This window comes from Dermacentor silvarum, chromosome 8 (genome assembly GCF_013339745.2).
Source record: "Dermacentor silvarum isolate Dsil-2018 chromosome 8, BIME_Dsil_1.4, whole genome shotgun sequence".
NCBI lineage: Eukaryota > Metazoa > Arthropoda > Arachnida > Ixodida > Ixodidae > Dermacentor > Dermacentor silvarum.
The window spans coordinates 8,596,121-8,613,826 of record NC_051161.1 but is presented as its reverse complement, the minus strand read 5'-3'; the positions used below and the strand labels follow the sequence as shown (position 1 = coordinate 8,613,826).

The 17,706-nt window shown below is 47.5% G+C and overlaps 1 protein-coding gene across 2 annotated transcripts in view; it reads right to left on the bottom strand.

Moving 5' to 3' along the window:
* Nucleotides 1-14,975, bottom strand: part of LOC119460594 (uncharacterized) — a 33,687-nt gene extending 18,712 nt beyond the window's left edge. Inside the window, exons 1-4 of one of the 2 annotated variants that reach the window (XM_037721602.2) lie at nucleotides 14,612-14,964; nucleotides 11,473-11,598; nucleotides 10,750-10,852; nucleotides 7,098-7,230 (exon numbers count right to left, since the gene is read on the bottom strand). In XM_037721602.2, the coding sequence (XP_037577530.1) occupies nucleotides 7,098-7,230; nucleotides 10,750-10,852; nucleotides 11,473-11,598; nucleotides 14,612-14,807 (558 nt within the window). In that variant the 5' untranslated portion in view covers nucleotides 14,808-14,964. Of the gene's footprint in view, nucleotides 1-7,097; nucleotides 7,231-10,749; nucleotides 10,853-11,472; nucleotides 11,599-14,611 lie in introns of both variants that reach the window. The other variant, XM_049672792.1, reaches the window with a different exon arrangement.
* Between the last annotated feature and the right edge of the window lie 2,731 nt (nucleotides 14,976-17,706).

The window sequence follows — 17,706 nt, the reverse complement described above, 5'->3', positions numbered from 1 at the left end:
GTCGAACATGCGATATAAGCACGTTGGTCTGGCTGGGTAAAGCGAGCGAGTAGGCGAGCGAGTAGGCGAGCGTTCGCTGCTGTACCGAATAGAAATACTGGAAACCAGACCCTTCCAGCGGGCTCATCACGCAGCACTGCCCATTCGCTGTGGAATTACCTCCATGGAAAAGGCGAATGACAAAGGAAGCCGTGTCAGCGGCACGAGACCTCGCCGGAGCACTTTCGGAGCAATTTCGAGTGATCCTCGTTACGGGTGGAGAAACACCTTCTGCTGCGGACACCGCTTGGAGGCAACCTCGGACGAAATTTTGGGCAGCGTAAAATGCCTAGCTTCAGATGGTGTAGATATAGAACAGCCTCCGTGCAAAAAAAAAAAAAAAATGCGTTTGAAGTACACGTGAATGCGTCGCGAGAAACTCGCAGAAATATGCGTTTGTGACAATAAAAAATAGGTATAAAAGAGCGCCACCATTATTTCTCTACAAAAGTTACGCAGAACAAGGAACGCTGAGAATCAGCGCGGCAGCTCCGAAATAGGGCGGCGCCCGCGCCTCGCTGAAATTCTTGGACATCATGGTCTTGGGTCTGCGTCAAATCCTCTAACAACCAGGTGCAAGTGCCTGTTTTAGTGCTGTCTAAAACGTTTAATAAGGAACTTATACAGTTGCCAGCCCAGCAGCTTTGTCACGATTGCGTCATACTAGTCGTAGCCGTGCGCATCGCCGTGGATCGCGTTCACAAGGGCCGCGGCAGCCGCATATCAATGTGGGCGAAATATAAGAATGTTCGTGCACTTAGATTTAACTGCATTTTAAGTAAGCCCAGGCGGTGAAATTTAATCCAGAGTCCCCCACTACGACGTGCATCATAATCAGATCGTAGCTTTGGCACGTAAAACCCCGGGAATTATTTGATTGATGTTCACACGCACCCGTGGCAGCTAGCGCACATGTCAGTACTTCTATTTATATATATATATATATATATATATATATATATATATATATATATATCGTTACGCGCGAAGGAGACCGTTTGTAAACCTTAAAGTTGAAGGGGACCGTTTATTTTAGGTCGCGAAGGTGAGCGCAAGAGCGGCTGGCTGGTTGATGCACTCAGCGTCGTCCTCTTTCTCTTTTCCAACCCGGGACCGCAAGCACGTTCACCGGTCTTTGTTTTCCTCACGCGTAACATTCCTCCCGTCGCAGACGAAGCCCGCCGGGCGAGTCAATCCATTTGTCTTGAAGCGAAGAGTTTCAAGCGCGCGACATGGACCACTTGGGTCTTGGCAGCTCTTCTACCACTCGCCATGAGGCGAGCTATGTTATAGGTGACTTCCGTGACTCTATTAATAATCACAAACGGGCCATCGTAGGTGGCCAAAAGTTTTTGGCATAACCCGCGTTTCCGTACTGGAGTCCACAGCCAGACTAAATCACCCGGGCGATAGATTACCGGACGGTGGCGAATGTCGTATCGTGCTTTTGATCTGTCCTGCGATGCCGAAGTTCGCAAACGAGCAATACGACAAGCTTCTTCGGCAAGGCAGAGAGTCTCGGCGACAGTGGGATTTTCGTGACTGTAGAAAGGGAAAACAGTGTCGACTGTGTACCGGGGTGGCCGTGCGTACAGCAGGAAGAAAGGCCCGGTAGTCTCATGCTTGGCGGTGTTGAACGCGTACGTGATAAAAGGCAGTACGTCATCCCAGTTCTTCTGGTCGGATGAAACCTACATAGGTATCATGTTTACAATTGTTCGGTTGGTGCGCTCCGTAAGCCCATTCGTTTGTGGATGGTACGGTGTCGAGTGACGCAAGTGGGATTCACACAAACGAAGCAGCTCCTCCACTACATCCGCTGTGAATTGTCATCCACGGTCGCTGATGATCACGCGAGGCGGACCATGTGGCAGGATGACATATTTCAGCAGGAATGTTGAAACGTCATTGGCAGTTGACGAGGGCACGGCCGCCGTCTCGCAGTAGCGTGTGAGGTAGTCGACGCAAACAACTATCCAACGATTTCCCTTGGCTGATTTCAGAAAAGGGCACACGAAGTCAATGCCCACTTGTTGGAAAGGCGTGCTTGGAGGCGGTATCGGCTGCAGGAGACCGGCTGGACCAGTAGATGGACGTTTGTGGCGCTGACACTGCATGCAGGTGGCTACATACCTTTCAACAGACTGTCGCATTCCAGGCCAATAAAATCGTTCCTGAATCCGGTAGAGCGTCCTCGCCGAACCTAGATGGCCAGACGTAGGGTCGTCGTGCATAGCACTCAGGATCGCTATGCGAAGGCTCTCCGGCACCACTAGAAGAAAACGTGCGCCTGTGCCGGAAAAGTTCTTCTTGTACAGGAGTCCATCACGCACGCAGAAATCGTGTGCTGTAGTAGAGGTGGTCGTAGCGGTGAAGAGCGCTGTTAATTTAGCGTCATTTCGCTGTTCGGCTTTGAAACAGTCGAAGTCTGGAAAACGCGGTGACAGAGAAGCCACAAGGTGATCGAAGTCGTCGGCGTCACAGTCCGTAGTGCTAAGTGGCATACGCGAGAGGCAGTCCGCGTCAGCGTGTCGTCGACCACTCTTATAAGAGACACTGAAGCTGTAGTCTTGCAGTCGGAGCGCCCAGCGCGCAAGGCGGCCACAAGGGTCACGAAGATTTACAAGCCAACACAATGAGTGGTGGTCAGTGACAGCTGTGAAGGGGCATCCATGCAGGTAAGAGCGAAACCGCTGAACCACAAATATTACCGCGAGGCATTCTTGCTCCGTGACAGTGTAATTCTGCTCAGTCCTACTTAAGGATCGACTTGCATATGCGATCACGTGTTCCCGGTCACCATGGCGTTGAACTAGGACGGCACCAATACCTATGCCACTGGCATCCGTATGGAGTTCCCTCGGAGCTGAAGGATTGAAGTGTTGAAGAACAGGCCGTGACGTCAGCAGAAACTTCAATTGACGAAAAGAAGAGTCGCACTCCGGAGCCCACTCAAAGGGGATATCCTTTCGTAGCAGACATATCAGCGGATACGCGACGTCGGCGAATTTAGGAATAAAGCGGCGGAAATAGGAACAAAGCCCCAGAAAACTACGGAGCTCCTTGATAGAGCGTGGTGCACTGAACGCTTCAACGGCTGCTGTCTTCTGGGGATCAGGGTGGATGCCGTCCTTATCGACGAGATGTCCAAGCACAAGGGTTTGGCGGTCTCCGAAGTGGCATTTCTTGGAGTTTAAAACTAGGTCAGCGTTCCTGATGCAGTTCAGGACAATATCCAGACGCGAGTTGTGTTCGCTGAAGGTGCGGCCAAAGATGACGACGTCGTCGAGGTAACACATGCAGATGTTCCACTTTAAGCCGCGCAGAATATTCTCCATAAATCTCTCGAATGTTGCCGGAGCGTTGCACAGTCCGAATGGCATCACATTAAATTCGGAGAGCCCGTCAGAGGTTACGAAAGCAGTCTTTTCCTTGTCCTCAGGATGCATCGGAATTTGCCAGCAGCCGGATCGTAAGTCTACTGAGGAAAAGTGAGAGGTGGAATGAAGGCAGTCTATTGCGTCATCAATACGTGGGAGTGGGTACACGTCCTTTTTTGTTACAGCATTCAGCCGGCGATAGTCGACGCAAAATCTCGAAGATCAATCTTTCTTTTTAACAAGAATCATTGGAGCTGCCCACGGACTCGCTGACTCTTGTATGACTCCCTTTTTCATCATTTCGTGCACTTGTTCGTTGATAATCTGGCGCTCTGATGGTGAAACGCGATATGGCTTTTGTCTAATCGGATTTGCCGAACCCGTGTTGATGGTATGGCGTGTTCGAGACGCGGGAATTGCAGGAATTTTGTCCTTCTGCGCAAAGTCGAATACCGAAACGTGCTTCGAAAGCACACCCACTAACGTTCGGCGTTCACTTGTGCTGAGCGATTTATTTACCATCGCCAAAAGGGCCGTTTCCGAACTGTGGCCATCAGGTTCTTCCGGTACTTCTGTAAGTTCAGCCACTGATAAGGACGCGTGTTCCCTGACGAAGGCTAATTTCAAGCCGTTTGGTAGTATAACGGGCTCCTGAGAACAGTTTACGGTCCATAAGCTAGTGTGTTCGCCTTTGATCGACACTACACAATGTGGCACCAACAAATTCTTCTTCACACAGTTAATGTGCAGCGGTTCTACGGTAGCATCGAAGCTGTCGGAATTGGCGCCGCAACAGGCAACGGGAACACAAACGGTAGATGATGCAGGTACGACCGTATCACCACAAGCACACAATGTAGTTTCGCGATCTACAGGGTTCTCAAGGAGTCCTTACGAAATTTTACCACTTACGAATACCTTCCCTGTGCGGCAGTCGACAGTGGCACCACACTCCCGCAAGAAATCCATGCCGAGGATCACATCATGAGTCGACCGAGGAATAATTACAAACTCTGTGGGAATAACTTACCTCCCAAAGACACGTAAGCACTACACACACCAATAGGTCGCAAAGGCTCGCCACTCATCCACAGAACTTTAAATATTCGTCCCATTTAAACAACACCTTTCGCCCTAACACGTCTTTAAAAGAGACACTCATGACCGAAATTGTTGCGCCTGTGTCCACCAGAGCCATCACAGGCACATTATCTACAAAAACGCGCACTTTGTTTTTAAGCATCAACACAGCAGGTATTTCTGTCAGTAGCACATCTCCAGCGACCTCACCTCCATCGGCCGCGCTAGCTAGTTTTCCGGTGACGAAGGGGATGCGTTGCGACGTAGCGGTGAGGGAGAACGGGAAGCACGAGGACGCGGTGGGGGCGTCAAACTCTTGTCAGACGCTGGGGAGCAATTCCGGGAGCTGCGCGGCCAATACTCGTAGCCAGACGATGCGTGGGCTGGCCACGGGACACCATGGGGCCGTTCGGAGGGCCGTGAAAACTCTGAAGGCTGGCGATACCAAGTGTTCATACGCTGGTTACAAAACCGCGATATGTGACCCGGGACACCGCAAGAGTAACACACCGGGGGAGGTCGAAACGAAACCTTGGTTGTTCGTCGATGAAGCGAATATTGACATTTTCTCTTGTGTATTCAGTTGGTTCATGGCGGCTGTCATGACGATACATCGGGGGTCGAGAAGGCGTGCGCTGTGCGCGTCGGTCATAGCGTGGAGTCGGAGAGCGTGTTGTTATCCGAGACTGTGGGGTTGCGCTGTACTCTACGGCCGCTGTGCTAACCATCGGTTGCCAAGGGGCCGAATGTTGTGCAGTCGTCGTCATCATCATCATCATCATCATCATCATCATCATCATCATCATCATCATCATCAGCCTATATTTTATGTCCACTGCAGGACGAAGGCCTCTCCCTGCGATCTCCAATTACCCCTGTCTTGCGCTAGCGTATTCCAACTTGCGCCTGCAAATTTCCTAACTTCATCATCCCATCTGGTTTTCTGCCAACCTCGACTGCGCTTCCCTTCTTTTGGTATCCATTCTGTAACTCTAATGGTCCACCGGTTATCCATCCTACGCATTACATGGCCTGCCCAGCTCCATTTCTTCCGCTTAATGTCAACTAGAAAGTCGGCTATCCCCGTTTGTTCTCTGATCCACACCGCTCTCTTCCTGTCTGTAATTTCCCCTTTCCCTTACCCCCAGTGTAGGGTAGCAAACCGGACGCTCGTCTGGTTGACCTCCCTGCCTTTCCTGTCCTTGCTCTTTCTCTCTCTTCTGCGTAACAGAATTATGTTTTTTTTTGTATATTCGAATGACAATTCGATGCCATCGTGTATGCTGGTTGTGTCTATAGGTCGTATTTTACGAATTTTCTGACGCATTTTGCTTTGAGAAATTCATTAAGTTCAATAACGCACTTGCTCTAGACGGACAACCTAGAAGAAGGAGGATGTATGCTTGTGGCTCGGAGTGGTGTTCGTGAACGCCACTCCCAGCCACAAGCGGCACAGCAAAGTTGTTTCGCCGCGGGAAAGGCTAGATGACAGTTGTAGCCGTAGCAAGGGGTCAAGCTTGTGCAATCAGCAATTGAAGGCACTCGGACTCCAGAAAGGTTGTGATTTTTTGCTTTCAAGTAGACGAACGTCCGTCCTCGCCAAAGGTATTGAACGCGTCTGGGTTTCTTCGTGGGTCGACCGGGCAGCAACTTAAGCACAAAGCCTTCTTCCAGCTGCCGTTTGATTTTGGGCCCTCCGCTTGATGCAAGTGCGTTCTTGAACTAATTGAATTCCTCAAAGTAATACGTGTCAGAAAATTCGTAAAGTACGACTTAAACACAACCTACAGACATGATAGAATTGTAATTAGAATATACGAGAAAACATAATTATGTTACGCGGAATCTCAAACACACAAGAAAACTTTTCCAGCTGCCGTTTTTTTTGGTGAGCACGCAACAAAAAAAGTTGTCGCAGTTTCACCTGAAAGGCGAAGCATCAATTGCGATAGCAAATTTGTAGAGAGCTATACGGAGTAATGATATTAGCTTTATCAGCTGTATAAACTTGGACATGCAGCAGCACCGGCAACACGCAGAACTATTGTCGACGCCGTCGGCGTTTTGCCCGCGTTCGCTCAAAATGCGTGCGGCGTTGGTGACTGTTGCCGGAGCCTCTGATATAAATAGGCACTTGGTGCCGCAGCTAAACGTCGCCTCCCTTCCCTCCCCCTCCCTCCCCTCCCCCACGGCCTCTCGCGCGTCGGAAGAAGGCGCGTTTGCTCTACATATATATGGTGATTGTAAAGGAGGAAAGAGACGCCTACTTCTGCAGCCCTTAAGCGAGCACGGCGCAGAACGCGCGTTTGTTCTCCGCCGTGCGTTCACTCCCCGTGAAAGCGCGCGCCCCTCACGCCCTTTCACTCGCACATACAGCGTTCGGCGCGCGGCGACGATTTCATCTCCATTGACGTCATACGGAACCTCACGGCGACGGCGACGGCGACGGCAGAAATCTGCTTTTGAGTGTCCATATAATTGCTATCGCAATAAAACCCCGACCAACTAGAGGCTAACAGCTTCGATGTATAAGTTCCACGAGACAAGTGAATCGCAGGACACAGGCGAGCAATGACTGCACTGTCATGCAGAACGTACCATGTTGTCGATTTTGACGATGTCCGTGTAAGAAGGCGGCCTCTCCAAGCCTTCGAACTCAGCAGGGACCGTGTACACATCTGCGGCCAGCTCCCGCATCCTTTCTGCAAGGTCTCTGGAGCGCTCGCATGTCCTGTAAACAAGACAGGATAATTGTTGTGCGTCGTGCTGAGGACAGAGATTAGAAGAAGGGACATCTGTACCGACATTTTCGTTTACAGACGGTTCACAATGCAGTTATGGTTCAATATATACTGTACAAGGCCATATGCGACCGGCCTGCAAGTGAAACGGCGGAGGAGGGCGGCCGTTCAGGTTACAAAAAAGATGTCGCAGTTTCCCCCGAAAAGCGAAGCATCAATTGCACTAGCAACTTAGTAGAGAGTTATACGGAGTAAGGATAGTAGTTTTATCAGCTGTATAAACTTGGACATGCAGCAGCACCAGCAACACACAGAACTGTTGTCGACGCCGTCGCCGTTTTGCCCGCGTTCGCACCGAACGCGCGCAGCGTTGGTGACTGATGCCGGTGACTCTGGGGGCGGCTCGGAGGTTTTCGACGAGATCAGAACGGGACTCATAGGCGCTGAGCCGTGCTCCCTCAAGGGCTGCAGAAGATAGCGCCAACCTTTCCCTTTCCCTCAAGAACCACTTATCATCATCGTCGAGCAGCGTCGGAAGTCTTTACCACCTTCTCGCCTCGCAACGTTTTTATATAGTAGTAGTAGTAGAGGTTTAGGTTGGGAAAAGATGCGTATTTCTGCAGCCCTTATAGGGAGCACGGCTCAGCATCTGGGGGGAGGGGTATGGGGGGGAGAAAGAGGGAAATAGTGGGAGAAGGGGGAAGGGAGAGGGCACTCGTCCTCGTCTCGGGCAGGGTGCCCCTACAGCCGGTCAGCCAGCATAGTGTCCGCAAGGTAGCCGAGGACCACCTTGAACACTTGACGTTTTTTTTTTCTTTTTTTTTATATAAATACGCATTTGGTGCCGCAGCTAAACGTCACCTCTCCTGCCTCCCTCCCTGCCTCCCGTTCCCCCACGGCCTTTCGCGCGGCGGAGGAAGTCGCGTTTGCTATATATATATATATATATATATATATATATATATATATATATATATATATATATATATATGTGTGTGTGTGTGTGTGTGTGTGTGTGTGTGTGTGTGTGTGTGTGTGTGTGTGTGTGTGTGTGTGTGTGTGTGTGTGTGTGTGTGTGTGTGTGTGTGTGTGTGTGTGTGTGTGTGTGTGTGTGTGTGTGTGTGTGTGTGTGTGTGTGTGTGTGTGTGTGTGTGTGTGTGTGTGTGTGTGTGTGTGTGTGTGTGTGTGTGTGTGGTGATTGTAGAGGAGGAAAGGGACGCTAATTCTGCAGCCCTTCAGGGAGCACGGCGGAGAACGCGCGTTTGTTCCCTGCCGTGCGTTCGCTCCCCATGAAAGCGCGCGTCCCTCGCGCCCTTTCACTCGCACATACAGCGTACGGCGCGCGGCGACGATTTCATCGCCGTTGACGTCATACGGAACCTCACGGTAACGGCGACAACGACGGCGACGCCGACGGCAGAAATCCGGTTTGAGTGTCCATATATTGCTATCGCAATAATATTATTTACTTCAGTAAAATTTGATACCGTTCCAGAACATAATCATCGGGAAGGCTTCCCTATCGATTTTATTACTTTTAAAACGTCTCCTGATGCAGAAACACTTTATGAGAGGTCTCCCTCTCTACTAGCTGCATTTAAAATCTGTAGCGGAACTTATTAATGCCATGCCGCAGTCATCAAAAAGAAGTCCGAAGAAGTTGATTCTGCCACGTAAAAGGTTTTTCAAAGGATGCGGCAAGACCACCAGCAAAATTTTCATGACCTTTTGCACATTGTACTGTGGTAGTACTTTAGAATATTCTGCTTTTTTTTATACCTCATCATTCTCACACATGCATCGCACGCCCATTAATCCTCCGTATTGTCCAGTCTCAGTCGGTTCGTTTGTTCCTCCGTTCGTTCGCATGTTTGTCTCTGCTGTACAGCACCCGCGTGCGTAGAGTATGCGGCATGGCGTGCCTACAACGGTGCATCAGCAAGCGCTCAATTTAAGCTTCATCGCACCAGAAATAATGACAAACCTCGTGATAGTCATCAAATTCACAAGCTAAATACAGTACGTCAGTGATGATTTCTTTTGGCATCGCCTTTGAAAATGAGGCCGTGACAAATATTTACCTGATCTGCGTAGGCAAATGAGATTTGACCTCATCTATTGCAGTCTAGCATTTTGCCTATCTCTACTCGATCTTTGCTCTTTTCATTAAAACCTCTATCTCTTCGCACGTAGCTGTAAAGAGCTCGGTCCTATCAATCTCCTCGCTTTTTTTTTCTTTTTTTTTCACCAATACTCTAAACATGTTCACTGCTGACCAATTAATTCTTCAATGAGCTTTGAATAGCAGAGTTTCTGGAAGGTGGATGTTCCCTACGGTTCTTGCTTGGTGAATATCTTGGCATTTCATTACAATGTGGCGAGTCGTACACGCCTCATCCTGTTGCGAATATTTACTCCGCCATATTTTTGTCTTGAGACAGCCAGCTCGGGCTTCAAATAGCAAAGCACCGCGCTTTGTGGAATCATGCAAAATTTTCTCTCCTGATATTTTTCTTGCCGTATTTGTATATCTCAATAGGCTTTCTTTTTTTTTCATACTTCGCAAGGAATTTACCGTCTCTGTTTCTCTCACTTACTCTGATAAATCCGGGTTAACTATTTGCTTTTTAAATTACCCTGTGCTTGCTTGCCAACTTTCTTTATCTCTTCCTTTATGTAGTGTCCATGCTCTTGAAGTACAGATATTTTCGCACTTAAGCCACCCGTTTTTTTTCTTTATCTCTCTCTCTCTCTCTCTATCCAGGTTGTTGAGCCTTTCTTCGAAATTAAAAATGCTCTGCGCTTCCCGGACTTCAAGATAAGCTCCAACACACTGCACTGCACTGCCTTTTGGTTGGATGCTATGGGCGTCCCTTTTGAAACAGGGCTTGCACCACCAAACTCAATTTTTATTTTATTTTTATTTTATTTATTTCTTTTTGCGCAGCGCCAAAGGCACCCCCTCGCCATCCACATTATTTCGTGAGGGTATGCTCTCCATTATTTTCGTAGAACTACGCTCGCCCCAAACATGTCTTGTTCAATTTCAGTTTAATTTACAAAGCAAGGCCCGTGCGCCCTCAATGCGTGCGTGTTTGTTTTGTGTATGTACGTATGTGGAGGAAGGAGAATGTACCATGTACCGACTAGTTTTGATTAAAAACAAAGACACACGCTCTGGCTCCCATTCCACAATAATGTCGGTGAAAAGGCCTCTCGTGCGGAAGCCGAAACGCTAACGATACTAAATATTTTGTAGTTGGTGTTTACGTCAATCTTTCATCACGTTTCGTTCCTACCCGACACGGCATTCCGTCATAATCTCGATTTCACCTACTGGTTTTGTTCAATATACATGTACGAGAAGTTAGCGTGTTCTATTTACTCTCTCTCTCTCTCTCTCTCTCTCTATATATATATATATATCTCTCTCTCTGCTGTAGCTCTGCAAACTCTGAAGTGCTTGCTCGTTCCCAAATGTGTTGTTTTGTAAAGATCACGGAACTCACCTTTTAACAACGCAAGCGACAAAGACTGAGAATACTACAACCATGAAGACGGCGGCCACCACTAGGGTCACCTGGTAGATGCCAACGTTGTCCGGCGAGCCACCTGCACGCAGTCGAAAGCACAAGGGTCACCGCACCAACACTAAACGAAGCTTAAAATTCGGGTAAGGATCGCTGCCATATCTGAGAAAGCTGCCATATCTGAGAAAGCAGCCCAGACTTCCCTCGTCAGGCACTCCGTTTCTCGGCTGCACTTCCTTACCTTTACTTGTGCGAACGCAAGTGCAAGAAATCACAGCATAACTAAATAAAACCTAGCACTTATTATAGAGACTAATTTTACCATGTGCATCGGTTCTGAAACTGTCGTGACTGGTGCAATTGACAGCAGCGTGCCGCCACGAAAGGAGATATGACAACAATTATCGCAGCGGCGGCGCGGAAGGCACCTCTAAATGCGTCTAAATGCGCAGTGTATAACGTCCTCGTCGTATAAAACCGCGAAATTTCCGACTGTGGAGCGTAATGTTACGCTTGGAGGGCGGCTTCGGGAAAGTCACTAAACAAGTCTGGAACATCCGGATATCTAAGTCGGTCTGCTGCGTATAGGAATGACGCCAAGAGACCTTCGAATGAAATAACACCACATCAACACCTCCCCCCCCCCTCTCCCAGAAAAAAAAAACATGGTATAAAAAATGGTTTGTCGTGTTTCATACTTACCCATGTACATGCAAAAATAGTCATTCTTCCTGTAGCCTCCGGGACAGACACAGATTCGTAAGGTGAAATTGCAGACGGCATAGTAGTCAGTGCAGTTGTTGTGGTGAGTGCAGGCAGAGTACAGACCTGGCGGAATCGCAGCGAGAAATGCACAACAGCGTTTATAAACACAAGTTCCATAACAAGTGCCTCTTCATGAACGTGGTAGTTTCGAAGCGAATATTTCTCTTCAAAATGTCGGCTGTTTAAAACTGACATGCCATGTTCACTCTCCGCATTATCCGCACCACCACCAACAAGGCATTATGTCAACTGCTGTAAACCGCTTTTTATGACGTCACGATAGTTCTCTGGATGAGCCAAAGCAGCAGCGTTCACGGCGACTTTTGGTGCTGCCAGCACCTCGGGCAAAGCAGCAGCGCTGCGTGCGCGTGCAATACTGCTTTCGAGCTCCCTACGCACGTTGTGTAGCTGTTGAATACCGCCACAGTGTAACGCACCCGGCAGACGGGCCCAGGTCTTTTCGTTTGGAGGAGTTGAAGTACAAAACTTTGCAAGCTTTTCAACGCCAATAACCGGCGAAAAAAGTTCACGGAAAGAAGAGTTCGCACGAGCGAAAGCAAAAAGCTGCAAAGAGAGAGAAATAGAGAAATGAGAAGGGAGGTTAACCGAGGACGTGCCCGGTTGGCTACCCTACGCTCGGGGAGAGGGAAGGGGGAAGAATAGATAAGGAGCGAGAATATAAAAAATAATAAAGAGAGAGGAGAAATAAACGCAAGGGAGGCTAGCACAAGAAAAGAGAAACATTTCCCAGCTCCCTTGAATCGTATGCGCACAGTACAGCTGGTGGATTAGAGCCCTATCCCGTCTCATATTGCCTCTTATATTGCCTATCTTCGTCTCCACAACTCCAACTATTCCGCTTTCCACTAGGTCTACTATATAATCGAGCCTATGTATACTTGACGAGCGTAAAGAATCGGCCTTGCTTAATTCCACTCGCTTTCTCTGCGTCTTTTCATTATTGCTCTTGAACGCTTTAGCATGCCTATAGTATTTCTGTACCCCATTAAAGAAAAATAGTGGGAGGTTTGGGGGGGGGGGGGGGGGGGGGGGTGTAGTGCACAGGTGAAGTATGCCTGCACGTTATTCGTGGTCCTTTCATGCAGGTTTTTTAAAGTTCTGAGCCAACACTCGCAGTCAACGATCAAGAGTTTTTCGCGTTCCCGCACAGACTGCCTCACGTGGAATAATGCCACGACATCGAACGTGAAAGATGCGCATTGGAAAAAACACAAAGACATCGAAGCACTGCCGCGGATACCAGGTAAGGCTGAAGGGGTGAAGAAAGTTCGCGGACGTTCAATGCGAAGTTCCCTCGCCCTGCAGCATGTATACCCACCTCCTATACCCCTTAACTTAGTACACGTTTCTTTTTCTGCGCGTTTCGTTGCCTTTCATTATTATTATTATTATTATTATTATTATTATTATTATTATTATTATTATTATTATTATTATTATTGTTGTTGTTGTTGTTGTTGTTGTTGTTGTTGTTGTTGTTGTTGTTGTTGTTGTTGTTGTTGTTGTTGTTGTTGTTGTTGTTGTTGTTGTTGTTGTTGTTGTTGTTGTTGTTGTTGTTGTTGTTGTTGTTATCGCGGGAACTCTATGTTACGCCACGCTGCCGTAACGCAATCGACGGCACGAGCGTATCATTGGCAGTTTTTACATTGGCCTTCTATACTTTCCAGCACGTACATAGATTTCCAAATCTGAAAGTAACTAACACATCGCAGCTGCTTTAACGCTTCCGGGTCCTAACACAGCTCTGAGAATTTCATTACGTGGGCGACTCCAGTCCATATGAACTCTCGATTTTTGTCTTTCTCTTACTATTTCTTTTTCTTCTCTTACTAGGTTGTCTACACTGCCCCAATACAGCGTAGCCAACCGGGCTCGCCGGTTTTCATTTACATTTCTTCTCTCTTTCTCTCTCTCTCTCTCTCACACACAGAGTAAATTATTACCATTTGAAGAAAATAGTAACATAAGAACCACACATTAACAGGAATTTTACAAATGTATGGTGATTCTTTCACAAGAAGAACAAAGATGTACCGCACTAATTCTTAATTTACTTAGTGTAATGTATCAGCACACATATATGCGGCAGAAATCAATACCTCATAACAAATATCAATAAACAACTAATAAAATGTCGCAAAAATGTTATCTATACAGTAAAAAAAAACATTCCAGCAATAAGCCATTTTACGATGAATGTCGACGTTAATGCCACCGCCGAGACGTGCTATGGGCTCCTCTGTCGCGCATCGCTGTGCACACACTTTGCCAACAGCGTCGCCTCGAAGTAGTCGCGTGGCACGTGCGTGAATATATATTAAGATTGTCCGAATACACATGACGCGGGTTTGATTCCGCCTAGCACCAAATAAATTTCAAATGATTTTTTTTTTCGTCGAAGAGCAGCCCATACGCAGTGTCGCGTACCTAGTGATCCAAGTTCGTCCGACGGTTGGTTTCGAACCCGGCGCTCTACCCATTAGACCCAGTGAGCGAAGTTGGTGGGAAAACGGTTAGAGGCACCGATAGATAGGTACCGATAGATAGAGGTTAGAGGTACCGGAAGGAGCACAAAGTATGCTAAGAATGCTAACCGCATTAATAAGGGTGGTTATCAATGCGAAGAAACAAACACGTCGTTCTATAAGGCAGTACAGATCGGCTGTTCGCACCCTGATCTGTGCAGGTTCCACAACCAGAACCGTTCAGGAGTGTGAACAAGGGTACTGTCTGCAATGGTGTCTAGACACCAGTAAGTGTGTGCGTCTGTTTCGACATTGGTCAGCAGCCCACTTTTATTAGTAATTACGCTTCTGCCCGACAAGAATGTGTCCAGACTTCCCTCGGCTACCTTGTCGTACGCACACAGAAGTATCACGACGTCGGAAAACTCAAAGAACAGTTCCACGAAGTCATTTCTAGTACCATCTCGTCCTTCTTTTACCCTCGTTCACTTATTTTTGTTTCTTTTTATTTACGTATCACTTAGGCATGCAGGATGTAGCCGCCTTTTCTCAAGGCCCGAAAGGAGCGTAAGTTTTGTTGAGTTGCATACCTCGAGACCGGAGCGGTCTGTCGCTCGCGCCGCCATCGACCACGATAACAACGTCAGCCGCCCTCTTGACAACGGCACTGCTGCTGTAAGAGAGAGCTCCACCGACGACAGAAAACAGCAGGAACGCAAAAAGTGCACCAAAGCGCCAGCAGGCGGTAGCGTCGCGGCGTAACCCCGTACCAGCCGGGGACAACATGGCACATGCTTGGTTCACACAAGTTGATCCCAAGACACTCGCACGACGTAGTCCGCGTTGTCGACGCTCCAGAGTGCGTCAGTCAGAAAAGCCGCGAAACTCGTCTACAAGACCCGCTCATCTTTCCTTGAGCAAAAAAATAACGCTACCTCCCCCTATGCTTAGAATTAAGCGGCCTTCACGTGCTCAACTGGCAGTATATTTTCCACAAAACAGTTAGTTATACTTTTGATAGATGGCGCAACAGGCTGTAAATGCTAGAACATTGTCGTAATTGCTGTGTTGTAGTTTTGGGAATGTGTTGTGAGAAGCGGTGCGACTGGTGTCAATAAAGAGCGATTAAAGGCGACGGGGGCCGACGGCACAGTACAGTCATGCGCACCTGCGATAGCCTTGGTCTGATAAGCAGCCGGAACACAAAAGCGGCAAAAAGAAATAAAGTGCTGATACGCGTGCCCCACGACGTTGATACACCTCAGGTGAGCGCGCGAAAAAAGAATCGGCCGTGTCCTGGGCGGAAAAAAGCAACCACTTCGGAAACAACGTATAAAATATCCCAGCTCGGTATAAGACAACAGTGCAGTAACAGCCTATCAGTGGCATCATTGGTGAGTCAGAACGCTATAGCATTAAGGTAAGCGACGCTAGCAGGAAACTCGCGACGCTGAACATACGTAGGCAACGTTCTGATAACGAGCACACGGAAGTTATCGATTGCAGAGAGTAGTGACAACGTTTTTATCAGAGGACTCTAGTGAGCGTTGAGGAAGTGGTATTTACACAAATCCGAGGGTAGAAAATAAAGCATTGAATTTTATGGCGTGTGATAGCATAAGTACGATAGAATAGTTTACGGATATGATATAAAAAGATATGCTAGGGTGCAATAAGACAAACGACAATAGGATACAGATCGGGATAGTGTCATCTGACCGGCCACGGGATTCTATCAGATGGCTCATAACTGGCACTGTACAATAGCGATCATGACCATACACGGCGATCCAATGATAACTCTATTCATGGTGCAGCAAAACAGTGCTAAAAACGCGGACAGAAGGAAGAACACAGGACGAACACTGTTGCCAACGGTTGCTTTATTGTGCGTGCACAAATATAGAGCTATTCTATATATAGCCTTCTGTCCGTGTTTTTAGAGCAGTTTTTTTTTTTTTTTTACACCATGAATACATACCAACGAGCTCGCCTTCAGACCCTTTCAATAGAACTCACCCCCCCCCCCCCCCCCGTCAGTTTCTATATATTTACTAAAGCCGGCAAAAAACTCAATCTTTAGCTCCTTCGTGCTACCGTGAGACAGAACAAGCGGCAATATCCGGCATCCTTTCCTGCGCTTTGCCGCAACACTTCCGATGCTGCAGGTAAACCCAATTTATTGCCTCCTACTTTGGAAATTTTGGCAACCTTTGCACTGCTGTCGATATGCCAGATATTTTCCTACGCACTCTAGGCTCGCCTCCGCACTACCTTGCATTCGTTCGCCAACGTGTCACCTGTTCGATACGGTATGCGGCGCGCGCATAGCACGCTCTTTCCCTTTGGCGCGTGCTGAAACCCGACGCCCAGGCCATATGCTTATTTACCTGCAGTTCATGAAACAGTGTTCGATGGTTCCCGGTATACAGAACAAGTTGTACTTAATCGTAATTAGCAATGGTGTTGTTAAGCCCACTACAAGGCACAGGCTTCTCCAAGATATCTTCAATTATCACTGCTTTGCATCAACCAACCCATTTACCGTCCTCAACTGCGTTTTTGTTCCTTTAGTGCATTATTCTTTTAAAGCAATATACAAGGTATCCCGGTTAAGACACAGCAAGTTCTTAGCTTTTTATTCAACCTATTCATTCTCTGCAATGCGGATGAAAGCAATGCACTATAATGTGGAAAGTTGGGCGAGTTGGTGATTAATCGTCATACCGTATTGGTGATTAATGCACTATGTGTTGTTAACAGCCAACTGAAGCTAGCAGCGGGGCAAACTAAAATGTGTCACATTTGATCGGGGGAAAGACATGTCCGGAGTCAAAAAAGAATCCGTAGGGCAAATAATAAAAGCTACTGAAGTTGACGCATTCTTAACGTCAGTGTTTTTCCATTGCATGGTCCACCAGCAGGTCCTCTGTTGGAAATACATGAATGTGTCCTTCGTTTTGCAACCTGTTCTTTCAGATGTTATCAAGTCTTATGGGCTCAATCCCCACCAGTTCCGTGAATTTCAGAAGGAGACATGATTAAAATTCGGGGACCCGATTTATTACACGGTAGTTCCATGGCTGATCTACGGAAAAAGTTTCATCTCGTTTCTTAACCTCAAGAAAGAAATAAAGAACTACTTGCACAAAAAGTCGCAATTAGGCCCGAAAGGCGAAGCATCGATTGCGACAGCAAATTAGTGGACAGCTCTACGAAGTAAGGATAATAGTTTTCTCGACAGTATAAACTTCTAACATACGCATACTAACTAAATTAACAAGCATGGTGTGACGCGCGCCATGCTCCCATACTTATCAGTGTATTAAGGCGAAAGCCTTATGTGTCTCGTTTTGAGGTGACCTTGAAAAAGTGGTCCTTAACGTAATTACAAACCCCATAATATTATACATAAATCGATAGGTAATTACGTGAGGAATATAAATAGCGATAAATAATCATGATAGTCATTACATTACTTATGATAATTAGCGTGACAAAGCCGTAAAATGAGTGGAGGAACCCGAAAAGTGGCCAAGGACCGAGAATTAATGATAGTAATGGGTGTAAGTATGGTTATGATGGTAATGATAATGACAAAAAATTGGTATACAGAGAGGTGAATGAGGTGAATTAAGAGTGGATTGAGGGTGAATTAGGGGGGGTTAGTTGGGTGATAGGAGTC